This window comes from Perca fluviatilis, chromosome 8, assembly GCF_010015445.1.
Source record: "Perca fluviatilis chromosome 8, GENO_Pfluv_1.0, whole genome shotgun sequence".
NCBI classification, from domain to species: domain Eukaryota; kingdom Metazoa; phylum Chordata; class Actinopteri; order Perciformes; family Percidae; genus Perca; species Perca fluviatilis.
This window is the reverse complement of record NC_053119.1, coordinates 30,301,875-30,326,614: the sequence shown is the minus strand read 5'-3', so window position 1 is coordinate 30,326,614 and position 24,740 is coordinate 30,301,875. Positions and strand designations below refer to the sequence as shown.

The window sequence follows — 24,740 nt, the reverse complement described above, 5'->3', positions numbered from 1 at the left end:
GTTCTGTGGTCAATGGTCGACTATTCACTATAGCCATCACTTCGTACAGGAATGTTCTTAATGAAGAGCTGTCTAATCTTCCAGCAGACTGGTCTAAGATGGATGTGAGGACACTTCTCACAGTCCAAATCTGCCTCTCCCAGATGCCACCCATGTGACTGGAAGCAGGTGGGTTCATGACAAAGTTGCATCCTACACAGCAAAATATCCAGTGTAGTTTAGAGTTGTTTTTATGGTGTTAATTTTTCAGAGTTAAAAAGTGTTGAATTTTGAATGGCATCAACACTTGCAGAGTGAATCAGTGGTCGGAGTCAGCGTAATTATAGCGAGTTGACATAATTGACACTGGTGATGAGTTGATCTGATTTCCGGTTCTTGCACATTGTTTCCTTTTTGATTAATGGCGGATGACCACGAGGAGAGGAGAGTTCAAACAGGTATAATATTTGATAACCACTTAAGTTTTTACCAATTTTCATGTTTCATTTACGTTTCTCACAATTCAGAATAATATTAGTAGTACGTTTCTCAACATTGTCCGAGTGCTAACTTTATTTCCTTTCATGTACAACGACAGACCATCGATAGGATCTCGAGGCCGTTTTGCTAGTTCGCTGGCAAACTGAGGTAAGAGTTGCATAGTTTATTTTAGTTAGCAGTTTTGAACTTAAGTTTTCTTATATCTTAGAATCTGTGATAGATAACAGGATAAAGTCTGTGATTTAGCTTAACGTTAACTGTTTAATGAGGCAAATAACAGCATCCACATCCCCTTCTCGGGGCTCACGTTTGTGCTGCTTAAATAAAGCGTATTCAATATTTTAGTATAACTGAACGTTATTTGACTTTTTAAGTGAGCAGCAGTAACGCGCAAATCTTTATTTATTTATTTTTACGTGCACCTAAAACGCGCAGCTTCGGATGGTCAATATTTTACAAGTATAGCATAGTCTATACCTACAGCGATTATACTTCTCTGCAATGTAAAAGGCAGCGGAGATAATTTATCCATTAATCAAGCAAGAAGCGTTTAGCTGAACTCTCTGCCAGTATGACTTAAGTTAACGTGTGCTCATCATATGAGACGACGTGCATACTTCATCTGCAATATGTAGGCTACTACAATTACATGATAGTAGATACGAATTAATTTGCTCTAATTTCACTTTAATGTAACATTTGTGGGGTGCTCGCGGGAACTTCTTTAATATTAACAAAGTCATAATCAGTTGTTTTTTTTTCTTGACCAACAGCTTTCATCATGCTGGTTAAAGTTCAGTATCGAGGTGTAAAGAAATTTGTGAAATATCTCAGCGATTCTACATTCCAAGATTTTCTCAATGAAGGTAAGAAGCTTAGAAATGTACTTAGTCATATAGAAATATGCTTGAAGTATAAGCCAACTCAAGTACACAGGGCTTGTGTATGTTGACACTTTACAATATGGTCTAATTTGTTGAAACATTAAGAATCACTGTACCGTGTACGGCACACTTTGTCCCCTGTAACGTTGATTTTACCTCCACTTATAAACGTTTTTTTTTTACTTTAAAGCATTAAATCTTCTAAATATATGCTCATGCGACACATCAAATGAAAGCTCAGACACTCATGATTAAACTAAGCCCACTCACAAAGCATAATATGGTTTATAGCAGGCATACAACTGTTATAAAGTTAAAGAAAATAAAGAAATACAAACTTACACTGCACTGATATTTTTCCAAAAAAATTTTTTTCAAAGCTCGCCAACAATCCAAGGAAATAGAATATCCAAGCCATTTTATCCAAAACGAGCTGGTCTCCTCACAATCTTGAGGTTTCTGGCCGAATCACAACGTAAAATCGCTAAACAGTTGTTGATCTCTGGACTTTGCATCGCCGCTCGCTTGTAATCCAAAGGCGCTACATGCAAAATGTCAGCATCATTGTATTCTGTAGGATCTGAGCTTTCCAATGACACCAAGTATGAGTCAATCAGTCAACGGGAACTTTTTCTAGCCGAGCTGAAAGCCTATCACGTCTCTGAGGCGTTGTGGGACCCACGCGGAGATGATTGACATTTTTTCGGACCAGTTACATTTCCAGGTTACGAGACCGTCATATCTTTATAACCAATGAGCAGACAAGTCGATACCCACTGCGCAAAGACACGTCCAAACGACGTGTTGTCTACGTCGTTTTTGCACGTCCAATTTTGCTCCCCTGAAGGTGCAGACTGTGACGCCAGATGACGTCTTTTTTCCGACGTCTACCGAACATCCATTATTGACGTCGCAAGGACCGCTGTATAAGGGCTAATTGCAGTCCAACTGTGGTCATTGTGGAAGTCTTTTCTACGTCAAATTCAAACTAATTTCAGACATCATTTTTAATGCTTCTTAGCTCTGTGCATAACTGTAGTACCATTTCAGAAGGTGGCATACGGTTTCAGTTTATTTTCCTACAGCTTAATTTGTCTCAGCAGCAGATTATAACAGGCAACACTTACAAAGGTGTAATGCATTTCCAGTTCAATCCTGCTGCAGCTGCTGAGTCAGACGAAGCTACAGGGAAATTAACCATTACAGGAAATGGGTCTCCCACCTTCTGGAAAAATGGCACTACAGTTATACACAGAAGCTTACAAATAAATCATAATTCAATCCCCACTCATTTATTTCCATCTTTATTTTTGTTAATCACAGGTACAATGTTTTACTTTTGTCTGCCAAACTGTTCTGATGGATTAAAACACAAAATAAACATACAATTACACAGCCCACCTTGCTTGGGTCTGTACCATAAATACAATAAAAATAAAATAAAAATTAAAGTGCTAAACTGAATGTGCTTTGAGGTAAAACTCCAACCAGAACCAACTATACTGAACACAAAGGATTGACAAGATTCTCCGCAATGGATAATCATTGACTGTTGTCTGTCCTCAATCAACACTTCTTTGTGGTGATAAAACTACACAGCCCACCTTGCTTGGCTCTGTACCACAACACAATAAAAATAAAAGTTACAGTGCTAAACTGAATGTGCTTGAGGTAAAACTCCAACCAGAACCAACTATATTGAACACAGAAAGAATTGACAAGATTCTCCAAAATGGATAATCATTGACTGTTGTCTGTCCTCAATCAACACTTTGTGGTGATAAAACTACACAGCCCACCTTGCTTGGCTCTGTACCACAACACAATAAAAATAAAATAAAAGTTAAAGTACTAAACTGAATGTGCTTGAGGTAAAACTCCAACCAGAACCAACTATATTGAACACAGAAACACTACCAATACTGGATGAATACGAAACTCAACAAATGTTGATAGCTATAGCATTACATTTTAAATGTCAAAAGGGAAGGACATTTTCTGTCCAATCAAGTAATTATTTACAGATTGGTAAAAGCAAATTGTCTTTCCTTGGTCAACATATTGGCTTACCTTGTATTGCTCTATACATCTTTGTCTTCTCCAAAGCTTTCTTGCCCTTTCTCCCCTTCCCCTTCATGTTGAATTTTGCCATCAGGGAGTTACTGAAGAGCCTAAAGAAAAATAAATTACATTTATAAATCAATGTGAATGATATGTAGGAAAAATTACTCAAGTCATAAACCCTTTAACCCCCTCAGGGCATTTAGATTTTTACATGTTTTTTTTTTTTAATTCACCTTTTAAAAAAGGTACTTGCACATAGCATGATACCATGTGTATCTCAGCTCTGTTATACTGAGGTCACAATCTGACAGAGCACTGTGTAAAGCGGTAATTGGGCCCAAATGAAAGATGTAAATGAGTTTCAGAAATTCTTCAGATCTATTGTGAAAACATAGCATATTCATATGGATGAATTGTCTTGGTGCTTGAATGGGTTTACTAAAGTGTTAGAATCACAACAGTAGAATAATTTGAAAGAAATTGTTGGCATTTTGACATACATGCACAAAAAAACAATGACTTAGTACATACCAAGCTTTATGGGATCTATGCAAATAAAAAAAAAGCAAAAAAAAAAGCATTACAGACAAGATTAAGTTGTCTTGTGGTTTAAGACAAAACCATAGGACAAAACACTGACAAACTCCATGTTCCACCACATTTTGGACATGCAGTTGGATGCTTCGACCCCAGAGGGTTAAACTACATTGATAGTGTCTTCTAGGGTGGTCACCTCTTTTTATCCCTCTACAATGCCACTATTTGGGAAATTAGCTCATTTGCCATCTTCTCTAGAGTTAGACAATTGGATATTACCTTTCTCATTTCCATGCAGCCCATGTCCCAGTCTTCTAGGAACTACACCATCTATCCACACACAACTCCAGGGTTGCAAGGCAACCGGAATGAGAATATACTTCCAAGTCATATTATAAATTTCCACATTCACAACAGGTGAAAACTAGCCTTTTTGCTAAATCTAGCATATTTACAGAAATGTTAATATGCGCTGTTCCTGTCAAATAAAATAATAAATTAATTTAAAAATTAAATCTTTTGACCAACTTTTGCTTTGTCCTGATCATAGGTACTATAGGGATATTCCACCTTCTGTGGAAATTGGCCCTTTTGTGGAAATTGGCTCATTTGCAATCTACCTTAGAGTTAGACATGAGAATGCATATACAAGTGCTATTAAAAATAATAAAATGTTCAGACATTGAAAACCATAGAGCACCTGAACGTCAAACACAATTCATACTGTATGTAGGAACATACCTGTCAAGGACTTTGTGGACACAGTCTTTGGTGTTCTTCCCTCCGATTCTTGCAATTTGCAGCACCTGTTGGAATAAGTCCATGATAAAGTTGACTGATCCCTAGAGGAACCTAAAAGTGTGTGAGTGCACTGTATTGTGTTATGCTAGGCCAGGGGTCGGCAACCTTAGGCACGCGTGCCACCATGGGCACGCGGGACCTTAACCAATGGCACGCTGGCAATGTGTGTGCAAGAGAGTTATTGATGTGTTGAAATCATGGTTGAAATGCTGAAGCACTCTCTCATCCGCATGCCAAATTACAACTTTCACACTTGCCGACCTCATAGGTGCCGATACTGTGGGTGCTCCGGAGCTTGAGCACCCACGAAAAATACTGAGCACCCACGTGACTGCCAGTTTATTTTTACATTAATTTAATATTAAACATTGCAGCGGTGCTTAGTGGAGCGTCTGTCATAGTGTGATCGGTCATGTTGGTGGCATTGATTTATAATTTCCCACGAAGCTGATTAAACTTCTCATTCCCAATCCTATCTGTATCTGTGAGAAGTGGCGCTGTCCTGAGTTGAAAGAGAGCTTACTTTGCGGCGTGTGTGTTCGTGTCGGCCGCTGTCCATTTCCTAAGGTTCTGAAATGCAAACATTGTTGACTACTTTTTTTTTTTTTAAACTGTGTGCGCGTGTGAGCACCCACGCCTGTGCGCAACCTGTTATTTACGGTAGTTTGATTGACTTGTATCTCTGACTGGGAACAATACAAAGAGGATTACCAACGGCCGCTGGGGCAGATGAACTAACGTTAGTCTCGTTAGTTTAAGTAGGCTACATTTAAACCTTCGTGAGTTAAAAGTCAATACTTATCAACGCACTCACCTGTGTAGACCGGCATAAACATGCAGAAAGCGATATTTCAATCTGCTCTGTCTGCTCAGTCTACTCTTGTCCACCGCACTCTTGTTTTACGCAAACACAGCTCTACTCTGCAAATAGCTAATTTTTACAAAACAAGCTAAAAGAAAAGCTGTCGGTTTGTAGTCTATTTATCTTAGTTTGCAGGGAATCTTGAAATTTGGACAAATTCTTATAAACTTAAGCTGTCTGAAGAAACCATCCTCTCCGCTGGAGCGGTAAATATGGATGCATTATTAGACCAAAATAAATACATGTGGCTACTTAATATGCACGTGAATGACACAATCGTTAGGTTAGTGTTCTTCATTCTTGATAATGATTCTGTTTGTATTATTATTTTGCCACAGCACCGTTTCATTGAAAATTAGGCATACAGGACCTGCTTATCAGTCCATTCGTCTTTAAAGCTGGGCTTTTCCACAACTTTTCGCTTCAGGCGCTTTGACAGTGATATTTTTGTCAGCCCATTTTCCACCAATCAGGACTGCATACTAAAACCATGTTTCCATAATAATATACAATAATAATAATAATAATAATAATGGCACTTCATATCAAAAAGGTTGCCGACCCCTGTGCTAGGCTATACATTACTTCCAGACTTGTGAAACCTACCAGGGTATCAAAGGCTTGTGCATCACAGAGGTCTTGCTCCGCTCTCTCGAAATCCTCCATGGTCTCCATCCTCTCAATGTGCAAGGCAGAAGAGGCAGGTTGTGCTCGTTTATGGAGATTACGAAGGTCGACCAACATGTTTAAGACCTTTTTCTGGTATACTGAAACACATTTGATTACAAGGATTACCTCCAATTAGAATAGCAAGGCTAGCTAGCTGGTTCACAGTTGTTTTTGTAATCCGCTTCAGTGTTTTTTAATACAGTAGTAGTTACTGTTGGAGAAAGGGAAAAAAGTTCTAACTAATGTTATCTGACATGATAGAAACCACCCTACAATTGACGGTAGAAAAACAAGCCACTACTATAACTGAAAAGCTGTTTGTGTGAACAGAGAACATTAGAGGAATAGAGAAGGTGGTACTATTAAAATGGTCTCTCTTGCTCAGTGTCCTGTCGTCTCACACTGCCAATAGATCAATACTTACCATCCCAAGGCAATGGGAATGTCCATCTTCCATTCTCAGTCACTGCATCTACACAACAGAAAGTCTTTTTTAGAAATTACCAAATGACAAAGCTTTCAACAGAATTGGGTGACTAATCGAGTCATTAGAAGAGAAATAATAAATCTGTAATATTGTAGCGATTAGGGGTGCATCGATACTACTCACTGAATTTCAAAGTGCTTTGATGAAAATTGCGGTCTTTAGACAACTCACCATGCCTTGGTCTGTCATAGGGGGCGCTGGTGAGATCACTGTGCTGTGATCTCACATTATGTCTGGACCTGGCAGGGGTCCTGGAGGGATCACTATTGCGTGACCTGCCATATCTGGACCTGGCATGTCTGGACCTGGCAGCAGGGCTGGAGCAGTCACTGTGCCTTGACACTTCATGTCTGGACTTGGTGGTGTACCTCGAACCATCACTGTGCAAGGACTTGGACCTGGACCTGGAGACATCGCTGCGTTTGGACCTGATGCTGGATCCACCGCTGGACCTAGTACCATTTTATATATGGCATAATACACTGAAACAGACTAACCCCTATTGATTGGCCAACAGTAAGGTTGGGAGACCAACCAGTAGAAGTCAGCCGTTACTGAAGCTGTGCCTTATCCTGTTTCTTTACCTGGAGCGATAGCCATCCCTGGCACAACCTCTTGTTGCATGTCGAGATCCTGAAAAACAAAGAATGTTCTTACATTTCACAAGGCCTGATAAAATACAAGTCAAATAAAAGTGACCGTTTAAAGTGTGATGAGATGAATACTCACTGGATGGCGACCGGTATCTGTGCCGAGGTGCTGTGCTTGCATATTGAAAGTCTGAAAAAGACAAAAGAACATTCAAAGATGCAAAAATATTTAAATGATAAAAAGTGTGCATTAGCTGTAATGTATACTTACTGGGTGTCGATGTTTCCCATCCCCGAGATCCATTGGCACGCTCCACCAGGCCAGACAAGTCTGAAATGTGATCAAGACTTTAACTACTGTCTTGTGTGTAAAGAAATCATTACCAAACTTTCTCAAGCACTGAGTAACACTTTGTCCTGAATAGACTTGGTCTGTGAGATAACAAGGAAAGGGGAAGAACTGACAATGTCACCTGTCCCACCTCCTGTTGCTCCGACATAGTCTGGCAAAAAGAATATTTTATTATAAGCCATATTATGCGGCAAGATGCAAGACCCGAGTCAACACCGGCTCGGCTTTCGAGCAATGGCGGAGGCTAATGCAGCGTCATCTGGAGCTAAAAAGATATGAGATGGTTGCAGAGTTTCTGCTTGACAGGTACTTTAGGTACCTTCACTTTCACACCTCAAGTGTCAGGGGAGGAGGGGCGTGTCGGAGGTCAGGCAGGGGAAGTGGGTGGGACTTGAGGGTGGTGGAGTTGTTCATGGTCAAAGTACTGTGTGACATGCCAGAAAGGTAAGAATTGCTTTAAGTTTGTGCAGTGGGATAATTTGTGCAAATGGAAATGTAATTATACTCACGTGGAGCGGTCATCTCCCTACCACGAGATCTATCGGCAGGCTTCACTTGGTGGGTCGAGGATCGATGTCCAGAGTCTGAAACACATGAAACAACCAGTAACTATAATGTTGTGAATACTTAAGTCATTACTATGCTTAATTCACAAGCAGTGAGAAACTAGCCATCATGAATGGACTTTAACTTTGCGGAATGGGATGGTTGGTATAAGGGGAGAAGTACTCACAAGGAGTGGACATTTCACTGCCCCGAGAACTGTCAGCATGCTCCGCATGGACAGACATGTCTTCATCTTCAGAGGCTGAAACACATGAATCCACCTGTAACGATCATGTTGCGTATACATACATAACCATGCTTCATAAGTTGTCATCAGTACTCACAAGCATTGTGCATCATGTTGGGGTCCTGAATGGACTGCAGCTTCCTTGGTGGAGTAGGGCATTTGGGCAGATTGTCACCTATACAGAGGTAATATAAAGTAAAAATAAGCATATCAATTCCCCCCCCCCAAAAAATGTATATTAAAGAATTTGATTCATTTTGAAACTAGAATTATAAGTTTATTATAGAAAATCATTACCCCCAACGTTCTCCACCTCATCTGAATCTGTTAATTCTGAAAAAAAAAAAAGTTTATAAACACTGATGCTTAAAATTTGAGGCCCAATTTGTGTCAGATTACTAATTTATTTATTACTTGAGAAAGAGAAACATACCATTTCTTACAAAACCATCCGGAGGTCCTTTTTTAGTGCGTTTTCTCATCAATTTAATCAGCCCCTCATCATCCTCATCGTCCTCCTCTGCCTGACTGGTCAGGTTGTAGTTGTTGAATTCACAACGCTTAGCTAGAAGTCAAGACAATTCAGCTTTAAAAATATACATTATTTTGACTTGGATATACATTTAATTTTCTATTCAAACCAAAACTTACCTGAAGTCATTTTTATTTTGATTAATGGGAACGTCATCCAGTCATCCTGGGGGTTAATTTTGTCCCTTAGAGCTCTTTCCGTTTTTGTGGTGCTCATATTATGTGGCCATCTAAGGGTTCTCTTGTTCCTGTCGATCCAATTGTCAGGAACTACACCCTCCTCCTCTTGTTCACCCTCCTTCCAAACAGCCCTTGCGTACATGACCTGGAAAGGACAGCATATGCATGTTACTAGAAGTATTTAACATTTTCATTTAGCTTATGCGTTGAGTAGACCAGTGTTTCTCAAACTTTACAATTTCAAAGTCCCTCATAACTCTGAATGTACAACTGGAACCAAATGGACCCTTATGGTTGATTTTTACACTCAAGGTTACAGACCTGTAAGCGTCCAATTTAGAACCCAATTAAGGAAGTCAGAGGGTCCCTGGAACCCATTTTGAGAACCACTGTAGCAGACAATCTTATACAAAGCGAATTACAGATGCAATATCATAGAAAATGACATGAACCCTATTCAACAAATCACCAATTGTCTTGTTAGAAGAGACTACTCTGAGCTGGAGGTGGCAACAATGAATATGCGACGACGATTCTCATTAGGAGTGACAAGATCACTAATGACTACATTGGAAGGTAAGCCCGGGTTAAATTCGTGCACAAAGCAAGAGAGGTGATGTTGAGAGGATTTGGACATGTGCAGAAGAGGGATGAGTGTTACATTGGGAGAAGGATGTGGCAAGAGGAGGGAGGGAGGTTTATGGATGTAGTGAGAAAGGACATGCAGGTGATAGAAGTCACCAAAGAAGATGCAGAAAATCAGATGGAAACAGATGACCCCTGCTGGGATCTAGCTAAAAGCTAAATTCAACCTTTAGTATTTGTGTTCCAGACCATGGCGAAGGGGTATGAGGACAGAACCACCAGTTTCTAGTGGGAGGCAGGCCACCTTGCGGAACAGATCCCTTTCATGCAGTAATCCATTTTTCATCCCGACCTGACCATTTCCTATGCACACAATATTCAGAAGTCCAGAGCTACATGGTTGGCGAAATAATGGTGAAGTATGACGCTGGTGCAGGATTTCACAATCAAAGGTACCGTCTGCATTTTTCTGTTTAACAAAAGCAAATCGGTCGTCTTTCAAGAGAAAACAACTGTCCCTTTCTTTAACAGAAGCAAACACTTCAGCGGGCATTTTGCTTACGTCCACTTCTGATTGTTCAATTTCTGACAAACGCCTGGTGACTTGTTCCAGGGGACTTCTTCCGCTCCTCACGTGTTTCTTGATTTGTTTGCAGGTAGTTTTCAAATGGAAAACAGGAAATGTCATTTAAGGAAGAGTTGAAATGGCTGGCATCTTCATGGAGATGAATTAGTCCATGTACATTATATACAGGAAAGGTTTTGCCATACAGGTCAGCACAGCACATGACAAAGTGTTTGATTAGTTCATGAGCATATTGGAGATAGGCATTTCGAATCCTATCATCTGACTCCAGCATTATCGACATGGCTACTGTGAAGGACAGGAAATGTTTGTATCTTTCAGGGGACAACACAGTTTTTAATACCACAGGTCCTGTGTAAAGCAAAAACTGCCGTAGTTCAGTGGCTTTCCACCTATCTAATTCATGTAAACCCCGCGGTTGCCGAGCAAATTCACTCGGCATCTTCCCTCTAAGTGCAATTAGTTTTTGAGAAATTGCATCCTTTTGTCTCACAGATAAACGGCAGATTTTTGGGCCACGAGTTAAGTAAATTAACAGACGTCTAACTACTCCCAAGCAGACCATATGCATATAATCTAGGACAAATGAGCTAACGCAAGGAATTCCTGCAGCAATGAAGGGGCTGACATCAGTTTGGTGGTTCCTGTACTCTCCTCTAGAGAAACCGTCATCTGTTCGAGAAGTGCATTCTTGTTCACTGAAAACTATTCTTCCCTCAACACGAGCACCTCTGATTAAACATCTTTCACAACTCTCATAAGAAGTATGACCCTTAATACATTTTAGATATGCCCTTGCTGGTGCGTCACAGATCACAGCATCAATATTTACTGTGTAAGTCTGGCCTTTATGAACTATACCATTCTCTTTGAGATGTTTGTACTCTGTCACAAAGTCTTTAAGATACTCCTCAAGTGGACTTGGCTTCCTTTGTCCACTAAACATAGCTACAAGAAATGGATCAAAACGGCCACACTTCACCAGTATTGGCCAGAATTGGACACCACTACTTTTGAAAAGTGGGATGCCATCAACGTTTACACTGAGGTGCACATCATTATTCTCCATCTGACTTAGATAACGACAGATCCCCTTTTCTAAGCCGTGGTACTTGTACTGCCCGCCACATTTAGACTCTGTTGTGTTACGTTGTGGTGTAGCAAGGAGTGTCCGGCAATCCACAGGCAATAGGTGCCCTTGCTTCCTTAATATGGACAATAAAACATTATTAGCGCCTGTGTGTCAATTTGTGCTCTAAAGCCCACTGTCTCAGGTCGTCTTCAAAGCTGCTGGTCATCTCAGCTTCATCATTTGGTTCCTTTTCTGAGTCAGTAGACCAATAGTCCACATCAGTGTCAAAGCCAAAATCATCTGACGTCCCAGGAACACTGTCACTGATGAAACTGTGTGGGGTCCCAGGCACATCATCACTGCTACAACTACTTGGAGTCCCAGGCACACTGTCGCAATTATTTTGAATGCCCTGATGTTCATCATCGGTGTCAGAACACCGTAGAAGTAGATCGAGTTCTCTTTGGCGTTTTCGCCATTCTCTCATTCTCTTAGCCATCTGTAAACACAGCCGTGAGTTTAAGTTAGTTTTACTGTTTATTTGACTGGGGCATGTGCGAAGAGAAGGAGGATGAGGTCACAACAAATACCTTGTTTAGCTCCCAAAAGACAGGACACCTCACTCCACGTCCAAAATGAAAAGGACACTGCACACCACCTGATAGAAAGAAAAGACTGTTAGTTTAGTTTTACTGTTTATTTGACTGGGGCATGTGCGAAGGGAAGGAGGAGATGGTCACAATACGTACCTTGTTTAGCTCCTTAAAAAGGCAGGATACCTCAATCCACATCCAAAATGAAAAGGACACTGCACACCACCCGATAGAAAGAAAAGACTGGTTTAGAAACACCCAACTAAACCTTTACAATACTTGCATACTTTGACAGCTCAACATACCAGGATATTAGCTGCGGCATTTTTTGACACCGTGCTAGGCGCGCCCCCTATAGTGAAGTAAGGTAGACTATAGCCTAGGCTATAATGAATGATAATTCACAACTCAAAAAGGGCGAATGTAGCCTAATATAATGTCTTTACTCCTAACGCTATGTTGCAGTTTTAAACATTTGGCATAGCCATCTCATCGTTTGGTTGGCTGCCTAACGTTCATGTAAAATCCACCTGCTTGAATGTAACTTACAATTAATGTTTGCTGATAAAAGAAAGCCTACTGTTCCAGAGTTGTTCTCTCGCCCTCTTCTCCAAACTCTTGCTCATCACCATACACTGACAAGTTCAAACTACCACGTGCTTGTCTCGGAGAAGACGTTATACGTTAAAATACGAATTTCGCCTCAAATATTATTTTTAGTTCAATAAAATGACAGGAGGTCCGGACCTCGGTGACCTCATAACTGGCTATGGCCATGTCCGGAACATGAGGCCGCAATTTGTATTGAGATATCGCACCCATTACTTGTTAAACAAAAACATATCCCCTGCTATGTGGGAGCAGTAGCTTGTAGTTAGTAGCGAACTTAGCTTAGGTTAGCTAGCTACCAGCCTAGCTCTGGTTAGTGAGTGACTCGACCGAGCTGCACGTTAAAGATTCGGTTAACGTGAATATTTTTAGGCACTATGGTCGTTTTCAAAAGTAGCTAATTCCAATTAAATTTTAACTAGCTGGCTAACATTAGCTGATGGGAAGATGCAATGCCAATTGTAGCCACAACAGGTTTATAGTTTAAGACAACAACACTATAAATACATAAATGAACATAAAATGAACTAAGCTGACCGAACTTACCTTCAACTTAGTGGAAACCGATGGTTTGATCCAGAGACGGCTTAAAACGCTTTGGCTAAACAGAGAGGAGCGGCCTTTGCTTCCATGAAACCGTATATATATGCAATGCAAACCCCCCCGAACCCCCCCAAAAAAGCCCAAATTTTTTTTGTGAAAAAAAAAAAAAAGGGGGCGAAAAAAAAGGGAAAAAATGTTTGTGTTTGCCTCGCCAATCAGATTGGCATTTAATGCTTGGGTCATGATAACGTGCTGCCTCAGCCAATCAGAGTGGCGTTTACTGCTATGGTCATGATAACGTGCTGCCTCAGCCAGAGTGGTGTTATTTATATGTTAATTATTTAAATTGCATTTCCAAATAAATAAATAAATACATTTATTAATTAATTATTTAAAATAAAATGAAATAAACCAGTAGAGGGAAAACAGGAATATGTAAAATAACAGAATATAATGTACTCAATAAATAAATAATGTATAACAAATAATGTTTAATCACAAATCATCATATTCATATTCATTAATCATATTGTTGACAACAATGTTGATATTTGTCATAAATAAACAATATTACATTAATAAATGTCAATTTCCCACACATGTTTAAGATGTCCACATGACGTCCAAAAAAGTTACCTAGTCTGACGTTCAAATGTTGAACTGCATATTGACGTCCAAATGGGGTCATTGTTAGACGTTCAAATAGCAGACCTAGTTTGCACGTCGTGTAGACGTCAAGAATTGGTCTGGACCGACGGACGCAATTTAGACATGATCTGCACGTCCATCAGACGTCTAATGTTTAGTGGGTAGACACCAAATTTGACGATGAAATGTTAACCATGTAATGGCTGAAGCTGTGTCAAAGCAAAAACAAGGCCTCTAATAATGCAAATCAGCCCTGAACAATGTATGATTACTTATTTCTATATATTTATGTATATAGTTATTTCAAGTATGTGTGAGATTGATGTAGGACTGTTTATGTATTTGAGAAGTGTTGTATTTTGTTCTTTTTTGGCTTTTTTCTTTGCACTTTTAAACTTGAAATAAGAAAAATGCACAGAAATCATATAAAATGTTTGAGTCTTTTGGCTTCTGGATTTTTTCTATCCAGAAAAATTCTATTTTTCTAAGCAGACACATGTGGCTATGGCCTAGGGTTGTCTGTATCTCCATAGTTGTGCTCACAGCAGTATATTTCAATCATTTTATAGATGTATGACTTGGACGGAAATAGAACACCTCCATTCTAGCCTCTGTTTCTCTGTGTCAGTAAGTCCTAGAGTCACCGTGACACTTGTAACAAAAATTGTGAATGTTACCTTTCCAATGATGTCAGGAACACCCCAGAGTGTCAAAGTATATGGGAGCTGTACCACTTTTAATTTGGGTATGACGTTTACGCCAAAAAGCATGGAATTTCATGTGTTTCTTTACCATTAACTAACTTTAGTATTAGTTAATAAAAATATAACCTTTTTTTAAGTTCATAGTGCATTTATGTTAACAGATAGGCCTACAACTTTTGATTTTTATAATGTATTAGAAAATTTTTACTTTTTTATGAACATTAACAAGTGCCATTAACAAAAGTAGGCTATTGTTTATTCTTAGTGCATGGTGACTAACAAAACTTATTTATATATTTTTTATGCTGTTAACTTTTCAGTTAAGGGCAAATTTGGCTTAGCCAGAACTGCAGCTCTTCAAGTCTTTGATGACACCGACACCAATGTGGAAGAGGACATCTTCCATGAATTGATCGAAGGCAGTCCACATTTATGCCTAACTGTAAGATGTCCGGAAAATATTGCTGGTTTGTCTGAGGGTAAGTCTGTAATAACCCTTGAGACATACTTTCGAGGACTCCAGTGTAATTATCCTAGGGTCAGAAACGCATTTACCTTTAGTAGACGCTAATACAACAAGGGATTCATCACAAGTCAGCAGTAACATGAGAGGTGCTAATCATGCAAACATTGTCTAAAATAGTCCAGGGTACAATGAAGTGCTCACTTATGAGTTTTTAGAAGTTTATTAAATATTGTCACAGATTTGTTTGGGTAATATATAAAACGGGGAACTTGAGTTTGAGATGCAGTGATGAAAAAGTGGACAAAAGGCTCTGGTATCACTGCAGCTAGATATAGCAGAATGAGAACTTACAAGGGTGTATCTTTATCTTTACAATTTTTATTTTTAAGGGTTAGTTCACCCAAAAATGAAAATGTCATTAATTACTCACCCTCATGTTGTTCCAAACCTGTAAGACCTTCGTTCATCTTCAGAACACAAATGAAGAGATTTTTGATGAAATCCGAGATCATGTGCAGCAACATAATTACCACTTTCAAGGCACAGAAAGGTAGTAAAGACATTAAAATAGTCCGTGTGACTCCAGTGGTTCAACTTTAATGTTATGAAGTGACTAGAATACTTTCAGTGGGCAAAAATAACTACTTCATTCAACAATATCTCTCCCATGGCTTTCCATTACGCCATCTAATTAGTAAAGGCCAGCACAGCACTGGGCCTTGAAAGTTGCAATGATGTAGCTGCCTATGGATGGTTCAGAAAGCTCTGATTTCATCAGAAATATCTTAATCTGCCTTTCCGAAGCTGAACGGAGGTATTAAGTAATGTGGGTGAGTAATTAATGACATTTTCAATTTTGTGTTAAACTAACCCTTTAATTTTTAGTTGTGATGGAAAATGATTGCTTCAGAAGAACATTCAGATTTTGTTTGATTTAATGCCTTTAGAGAAAACATTAAAATTATGTTTTGCTTTTTTCTGTCAAGAGTTTTCACCCACAAGAACCTCAACCCCCAGCACATGCACTGACAGTCTTTCACTCTCTTCAACTGACCATGAAGAGACCCAGAACGCAGTGGAAAATCAAACGGCAATGGTCAGCAACAGTTTTAACATAGACGCTGAAAAGGCAAAACGGGTATGTATGCATGTTTTTCCTTATGGTTAACTTTTCCCTATAATTTCACCATTTTATTAGTCTTCATGTGTTCACCTGTATTGTGGTCAATGTTTAATCAGACTTAATCTTTTCCAAGATGCACTGGAAAAAAAATCTGATGGTGAGGAAGTGCTTGAAGAATACCAGACAACAAAAACTTTAAAGCACAGCACCAGACGTCAGCTTGTTAATATTGTTGTCAGTCACATGACAGAAATTCATGGGTAAGACTTTAAAGCACAGATGCAATAAAAACACACAGCTGTCAATTGATGTAGAAAACAAGACTGTTGACCATTAACTATATATATATATATATATATATATATATATATATATATATTAAATTAAAAAACAACATTTTTTACATTGCAGGAGGATCCCCACCCGCAAACAGCGGGAAACTTATGCTTTGGGCATTATTTCTCTCTTTCCTAGCCTGAAAGACCCATTTTCAGCAAAGGGCTATGTAAGAATTGTTTGTATTGATGTACTTGAAACACAATCTAGTTTGACATGTTATATGCTCCTTTTTTGTGGCATGTAATAGAAGTTTCTATTATAAATTTTATGTAACATAATGACATAATTTGTTAAAATTTTAGCATTTCTACGATCCGGAAAAGGGAACGGGGTTCATCTCCTGGCGCCTTAAAACTTTGTTGAGGAAAAACCCAAAACGTGTTCGCTTAGAGATGACTGAAAGTGGAGGACCAAGTCGACGAAGGAGGATAGATGATGTGCAACAACTTGAAGGAGATGCATGCAGAGAGGAAATTTCTTTCCTTGTCCACATAGCTGATGAAACTGAAGTAATGCAGAAGATGAAGGAAACTTTTAAGCATAGACAAGAACTGGTCCATAATCCTGACCGATCAGCTGACGTCCTTGATGTGTTCCCAAGATATTTGGATGTAAAAAGATTGGTAAATAAAACTTTTATTCCACTTTTCAAAGATTGTTTTAAGTGTATTTTAGATATGCCTGCTTTTGGTTACTCTTTAACATAATTGCTACTTTGAGTCATTTGTTCATATATTTATCACTCTTGCTCGTACATGCCTTTTAGACATAGTGATAGAATAAGAAATCATGAATGTGTATTTACTTGAATTCTTTTAAAGTCTATCAAAACATGCACACTATCCATTTTGGTGGTAAAGGATTAAAAAAGTCCCAAGTAACCTCTTAGAAATCTTGTTAATATGCTTTGTCATTAGATAAATCAGGACTTTGCTCTGCTGTTCAATGCTGAAACATCCAACAAGTTTCTTAAGAGGTGGGAGACTGCATTCAAGCAAAAGATCATCAATGAAGCCAAGTCTCTTACTTCAACAGCAGAAATTCGGTGTCTTCTCAATGCAGCTGGTGGACAAGGATCTGAAAATGGTTGGCATGATTTGTGAGGATGTTATAATTTAATATTTGCTTTGGTTTCTTGCTATTGTGAGCACTAAGTCTTTTTTTTTATCACCCGCATCTACTCATTCAGATTGGGACAGTGACATGTCATCTGTCCTGCTGCTGTCGCATCTCCTGCCTCCGACTCCAGGGAGGAAGAAGACTAAGATCAGTCCAACAGAGGCTGTTGACAGACTTGTGCATTTTCATAAGGTAAAACTCACAATGCTGTTGCAAAGATTTGGGTTATAAACCCTAAAATGCAGTGGTTTTCATTAATTGTCCTTGGGACTGAAGCCTCTGCACATTTTGTCTTTCTGACCTGACACGCATAAGGATAGGATAGCTCACCCAAAAATGTCACCCTCAGGTTGTTCCAAACCTGTATACATTTTTCTACTGCTGAACACAGATATTTTGAAGAAAGTTTGTAAACTAGCCGCTTTAGGCAGCCATTGACTGTCATACTACTTTTCTTTTCCTATTGTGGAAGTCAATGGCTGCCTAAAGTGGCCTGTTTACAAACTTTCTTCAAAATATCTTCCTTTGTGTTCAGCAGTACAAAGAAATGTATACAGGTTTGGAACAAGCTGAGTGTGTGTAAATGACATCATTTTCATTTTTGAGTGAACTAACCCTTCAGTCTAGTTCATGTAGCTCTTACCTAACGAGGTGAAGATCTGAAACAGGTTAGTTGAATAAGTGAGACATGCAACATGTGCAGAGCCGTTGGTCACGACCAGGATTGAAAATTGCTGGCATAATGTGACTGTTTAAATGTACCTTTTCGAATCTCTAACTGATTGCTTGCATTATATTGACCTACAGCTCTCGAATTTCCATGTACAACTCTTTGTTCTAATGAAGTAAGTCAGTCACATAGCTTGGTTTGGCTGAGGGTGAATCAGCAAAACAATTCTGGTGGTGGTGGGGGGGTGTTCCTTTAATGGTTATCCTTTCATTGTAATACACAAAGCAACTGGGTTTGTCAGGCACATACTGGGTTAAGGTGTGTCATATATTTTATTTTATTGATTTAAATTCTATTTTAGTTCATTTGAATGTGAGGAAGTTAACAGTAGCAGGTTTAATGCATTTATCATTTCACATTGTAATTAGTTTTTTTCCTGTTTGTTTAATCTATTTTATTTTTTTCAGTCCTGCAACAGTATTGAAGGCCATCTCAGTGGGAGGGAGGGCCACCAGCCATTTCTACTGGGATCAGGAAGGATCAAGGGCAGGATCGACCACTTTTACGTTGTTGTGGACAAGCGCCTTATCCCTTGCTCTGGAACCAGCTCTTTAAGTGCCTTTGATGAACTTTTCAAAGTTCACTATGTCTTCAACTTGTCCTACGAGGAAGGCCTGGTCAACTTCTTTAACTTCCTGCAGACCACAGTTTACAACATAGACGTTGGTCTTTCAAGTGAGTCTCCCAGAGTAAGGGAACTGCGTGCAAAGCTTTTAAATTAGTTTAACCCTCGTATTATGTTGAAAAAAAATTACATTGATGATGTTACGGGTCAAAATGACCCGTACAGTGTAAATACACTCAAAACTAACTTTTTTTCCTCATCACAAACATTTTTTCCCTTTTAACTGTTTTTACCAATTATTTAGTGAAAATATTTCCGGTATACACTTGCATATTCCATGCATAGCTAGATTTGGCATCCTAGGATGCCCATATTTTGATGCCATACTTTGCAGACTTGTTGGGCATGTACTGTCTGAAGGGAACAAGGTGTTCATCTACAGTGACATGGGGACCAGTATTGTACAAGACATACATCTCATACATCTCTGATCTCAGCTAGTTTGTCTCTTTCACGTCGACCAGCTCTAGTGTTGTGGAACACCCAAGCTTTCGTATGAATTGAATCCAAAGACATTGTTGTTATAAATATTGGCTTTCCACTCTCATCATTCCACAGACTGGCAGTTGCTTCTCCCTTTGACTTGTACACTCCAGCTAATACTATTCAATTTAATTCAATTCAATTTGATTTATAGTATCAAATCATAACAAGAGTTATCTCGAGACACTTTACAGATAGAGTAGATCTAGACCACACTATAAATTCCAAAACCCCAACAATTACAGTAATTCCCCCAAGAGCAAGCATTAGCAGTGGCTATTGCGACAGTGGCAAGGAAAAACTCCCTTTTAGGAAGAAACCTCGGAAGACCCAGACTCTTGGTAGGAGGTGTCTGACGGGGCCGGTTGGGGATGTGATGAACAGTGGCAAACAATAGTCACATTAGAGATAATGGAACAGTGACTTCAAGGTAGTCATGGAAGTTCATGTCATAGTAGGGCACATTGTGTCGTACTGAGTAGTGCAGTCTCCTATACTGGATCCTGACTACTCTGTGCGTATGAACATCACAGCAGGGTGTTGCGGGATGTAACGTGGCGCTGCAGAGCATGGGTGGATGCTGCGGACGCAGCAGGACTAGGATTTCAATGTATGCATGCAAGTCAATCTGATCCAGTGGCTTCCATTTCTCTTGAAATACACACCTCCCCTACAAGTTGGTCATATCCACTATGATCCTATCTGTTGGTTGCGATATGAAGAGATGAAATGGTGATTGAATATCATTAACTAGTGTGGCAGAAAATCTTGTGGGGCTTGGAGTCATTTTGATGACAGTCAGTCAGTCTGTGTGGTGATGTTGACCATTTTATGTTACCATCTTTAGCTGTCCATGTTGAGGATGATTGCTGCCCATTGTTTTCAGCTAATGTAGAGACTACACCAGACTGGTCCCCTGAATCCTCTTCATCATAGGAAAATTCACAATCCGGATCGTCAATAGCATTGTTCTCGGTCTCTGAAAGATCCTCTGACTCTGAAATCTCTTCCTCTACATCACTATTACCATCAAAAATCTGTGCTAAACCTTCTTCAGTTGCAAACCTTTTGGAGCTCATTTTGTAGTGTACGTGTCAAAGAGATGACATTACAACAGAGAAGAGGACAAGCGCGAGAAAGCTCCTCCTCCTTTACATACACACCCACACACACACACACAAACACACACACACACACACACAAACACACACACACACAAACCTGGTTCTAAATGGGTGTTGAAAGTCTCCGGGTCAAAATGACCCGCAACATCATCTTTGTATGCAAACTCTGAACAGACATTCCACTACACATCAGTGTGTCCAGATTTTATGAACAAGTTCATGACCCTAAATGAGGAAATGTCATACAATTTCATGAAGAAAAAGATAGGTTAACCAGTATTTTGGTCAACACAAAAACGCAAATGGGTCAAATTGACCCTTAACATAATACGAGGGTTAAATGTTAAAGTGTTTCCTCTGTAAAAGTTTGCATGCAAACAGCCACTCTTTGATAGCTCATTTGAGAGTCACACACAGTTTCTATCCTTCGCTTAAGTTTAAGTTGTTGTGTGCGCAGAGTGGCTGTAGTCGGCAGTTTTGCTCATATTCTGGGTTTCGAAAGCATTTGTTTTCATTCTGTTGATGGCAGTCCCGCTTTTGATTTGTCATCAGGTGAACAGTCATCTCAAAATGTTTATAATAATCAGCCAGGTTCTTTGTTTGTTGGAGAAAGTGATCCCCAAGTTGCTCTCACTGAGAATGTTACCTTTTCCAGGAGAGAGACGGCAGATATATGTGCCTCAATTGTAGCCAAATTACAGTGCAGTGGAGTAGCCAATAGCTTGGTATCATCAGTTGTTTCAGACCTTGAGGACCTCACTACAGAAATGCATACCCAAACTCGTCAAGATGTGATTTCTGTCATTCCTCCTAATAACCCTGTCAGATCAGCTTTCGAAGAAAGTTTAGCTCATTTTGAGAGTCCCTTTTCCATGTTTAACACCGAAACTAAAAGAACTAATTATTTCAATGACAAATAGGGTGTTGTGGAGCCAGTTGAAATTGTGCTTGGCATGAGATACGACATGAGGAGAAACAAAAAAACTGGATGTTATGATCAGGTCCCAGTAAAAGATACATATGTGTATGTCCCAATTTTGGAAACTTTAAAATGTATGTGTCGCAATGTAGATGTATGTACTCTGCTGACAGAATTTACAAGAAGGCAGAAATCACATTTTGAGGACTTCTGTGATGGAAGTTACTTCCAGAGTCATCCATTATTCTCAAAACATCCCAGTGCTTTACAAATTCAGGTGTACTACGATGAATTTGAAACCGCAAACCCTCTTGGTTCTAAACGTGGAGTACACAAGGTTGGTTGTCTTTATTTTGTGCTTCAAAATCTACCTCCCAAATTTAATTCAAGACTGATGAATATCCATTTGATTGCTCTATTTCATGCGCAAGATGTAAAAAAGTATGGATTTGACCCCATCCTGGAACCGTTGATTCGTGACATAAAGATTCTAGAGACAGATGGAATTGAACTACCCATATCAACGAGTAGAGTTTATGGCACAATATGTCAAGTAATTGGAGACAACTTGGGGATGCACTCAATACTTGGGTTCACAGAATCATTTAGTGGACATTACTCCTGTCGTCTATGTTTAACTGAAAAGGCTGATATCCAGTTAGTTTACAATGAGGATGATGTTAGAGTTATTTTGCGTGATTGTTCAATTTATGAACAGCACTGCAGTGAGTTAGAATCTGACCCTCAACTCAAGTCAACACATGGCCTCAAAAGAAACTCGACACTCAATAGTCTCCAGTATTTCCATGTGTGCCAGAACTACTCTCTAGATGTGATGCATGATCTCCTAGAAGGTGTTGTGCAATTTGAAATGAAACTACTGTTTGAGTATCTTTCGGAAAATGTTGTTACACGCAGTGAATTGCTCTCCAGAATATATTCATATGATTATGGATATTTGGAGAGAAAAAATCGTCCCACAAAGGTTAATCTAGAGCACAGTGGAAATAGCATAGGGCTCAATTCTATCCAGTCACTCTGTCTTGTCAGAAACATTCCGCTGCTGTTTGGTGATATCGTAGGGATAGGTGATAAAAATTGGCATTTGCTCCTGCTCTTACTTCAAATTCTAAATCTGGTGTTTTCCCCTTGTATTTCTAAAGGTATGACTGTCCTCCTGAAACATTTAACAATTGAGCACCATGAGTTATTTAAAGAGTTGTATCCACAAAAAAACTTGCTGCCCAAACACCATTTTATGGTGCATTATCCAGCCTGTATTCGCAAAATTCGACCGTTAGTCCACATGTGGAGCATGAGGTTCGAGGCTAAGCATAAAGTTTTTAAGAATACACTAAAGAATTTCAAAAACATCACCAAATCTCTGGCAAAAAGTCATCAGATGTCAATAGGCTATCTTTGGGAAACGACACCATTCAGTCAAGTTGAGTGTGGACCAATGAAAACATTTTGTTGGAATGATGTTGAAAATGGTGAAAAGTTGGCAGGAATGCTACAGAATCCAATACAAACAAGCATGCTTTCCATGAGCTGGGTTAAACTAGATGGGACAGAATATAGACCAGACCTCATTGTATGCAATGAAATTGAGAATGAAATTCCTGTTTTCAGTCAGATTTGAAAAATACTCTTCATTGACAGCACTGTGTATTTTATTGTCGACAAACTTTTCACAGAAACATTTTCAGAACATCATCATGCATTTAAAGTAGAGAGATACTGTGAGTTGGGTGAACTTGTAAAAGCCAACAGCTTGAAGTTCTACAGGCCTTTTGATCTGCAGTGTACATATGGGTCAGATGATGGGGAGTATATTGTACCTTCCTTTGTGTTGGTGTAATTGTTTCATCTGTGTTGTTGAAAATAAAATTTCAAACTGATACAGCGTTTTGACTTATTTAATTGAATGCACATTGCACACATGTATTTTTAGTCAAAATACCAATTACACTTAATTACCTTAATCAGGGTTTGTATGAGCACTATAAAAGCGGAAATAAATCTCTTGGTGTTGAGATATTGACACACCTAGTGTAATTTCAACACTAAGGGGCCATCCACACGGAAACGTTTTTTTGTGCAAACGCACATGTTTTGCATCGTTTGGGCCGACCGTCCAGACGAATCATGCAAACGCACTGCCTGAAAACGCACTTTTTTGAAACCTGGTCTCAGGGTGAAAAAATCCGAAAACGGCTCTCGTTTGGCTTCGTATGGATGGTGAATACGGATCCGTATCGATGATGTCATCGCCACACCCCTCTTTTACACCCTTTCCCACGGCCGCTGACGCACACAACTGCGTTGAAGCTAAGCGAGCACATCCCATCTCCATGGTCAAACCAGCTCACTTCATCTAAATACTGTGTCTCTGCTCCCTGACCCTTCCCTCTGGATTCTACACAAGATATATTGCTAACGTTATGTAGCTAACGTTAAACATCGCTAAAGTAGCTGACTGCTCCAGCAGCGAAGTAACGTTAACGTTAGCTGCTATGGCTATCTGTTTATAAAGTGGAAGTAGACAATTTATCAACTAGCTAGCTAATCTGTCTGCTTATAAACTCCTTGAACGGATTATAGTAACTTTTACCACGGCTTATCGTAGAAAGGCTACTGCAAGAAAAACGTATAGATTATTAAAAAGACATCATTCATGGATCGTTGATGTTTGTTTGACTGCCGATGTTAGAGCTAGCTAACGTTAGCGCGCTAACGTTAGCTCGCTACTAGCGCGCTGCAATCATGCAAAATAAAAAGCAATCCAACAGCACATTATACAATGTAAACAAAGACACGTTTTCTTGCGGCAGCCTTTATAAAATGAGCAGTGGTGAAAGGTATTATAGTCCACGGATGTATTAAGAGAACGTTATAATCTAGTCATGTTATGATGGGAAGTGGAAGTGACTATGCTCTTCTTCTCCGTTTTTGGTGAATTTCTGTAGCAGAAACAGCGCCGCCTATAGGCCTGGAATATGAAGTAGCGTGTTGAGTCATTTACAAGTGGATTCGTTTGGACGCAACTTTTCTTGAAACGAATCCAGGGAAGACGGGTAAAAATAAGATCGTTTTGGTACGTGTGGACGGGGCCTAAGGTGGGTGAAACACTAATGGTGTTAACGGTGAACACTTACAGTGTTGTTTTTACACTAAGGAAGTGTAAAAAAAGTAACACTATTTAAAGTGTTGGTTTAACTCTATTTAGTGTGGACCTATAT

General features: G+C 39.4%; 1 protein-coding gene and 1 long non-coding RNA gene across 2 annotated transcripts; one reads left to right on the top strand and one right to left on the bottom strand.

Moving 5' to 3' along the window:
* The first annotated feature begins 277 nt into the window (after positions 1 to 277).
* Positions 278 to 19,069, top strand: LOC120563899. Its single transcript, XM_039808398.1, has 10 exons — positions 278 to 437; positions 578 to 627; positions 1,254 to 1,346; positions 14,891 to 15,049; positions 16,023 to 16,175; positions 16,284 to 16,419; positions 16,571 to 16,664; positions 17,416 to 17,584; positions 17,748 to 17,809; positions 18,755 to 19,069. The coding sequence occupies exons 3-10, from the start codon at positions 1,262 to 1,264 to the stop codon at positions 19,067 to 19,069; spliced, it is 1,173 nt and encodes a 390-aa protein (XP_039664332.1). The 5' UTR covers positions 278 to 437; positions 578 to 627; positions 1,254 to 1,261.
* On the bottom strand, positions 9,177 to 13,277 carry LOC120563908. The gene is made up of 4 exons (XR_005640028.1): positions 13,222 to 13,277; positions 12,223 to 12,281; positions 12,064 to 12,131; positions 9,177 to 9,375 (listed from the first exon to the last, which is right to left on the bottom strand). It is a non-coding gene; the product is annotated as an uncharacterized LOC120563908 (long non-coding RNA).
* Positions 19,070 to 24,740: the final 5,671 nt, after the last annotated feature.

Coding starts and splice junctions, on each gene's coding strand:
- LOC120563899 (XM_039808398.1), top strand. CDS start 1,262: ATGCTGGTTAAAGTTCAGTATCGAGGTGTAAAGAAATTTGTGAAATAT. Junction 16,176..16,283: donor CGCTGAAAAGGCAAAACGGG/TATGTATGCATG, acceptor TCAGACTTAATC/TTTTCCAAGATGCACTGGAA. Junction 16,420..16,570: donor CACATGACAGAAATTCATGG/GTAAGACTTTAA, acceptor TTTACATTGCAG/GAGGATCCCCACCCGCAAAC.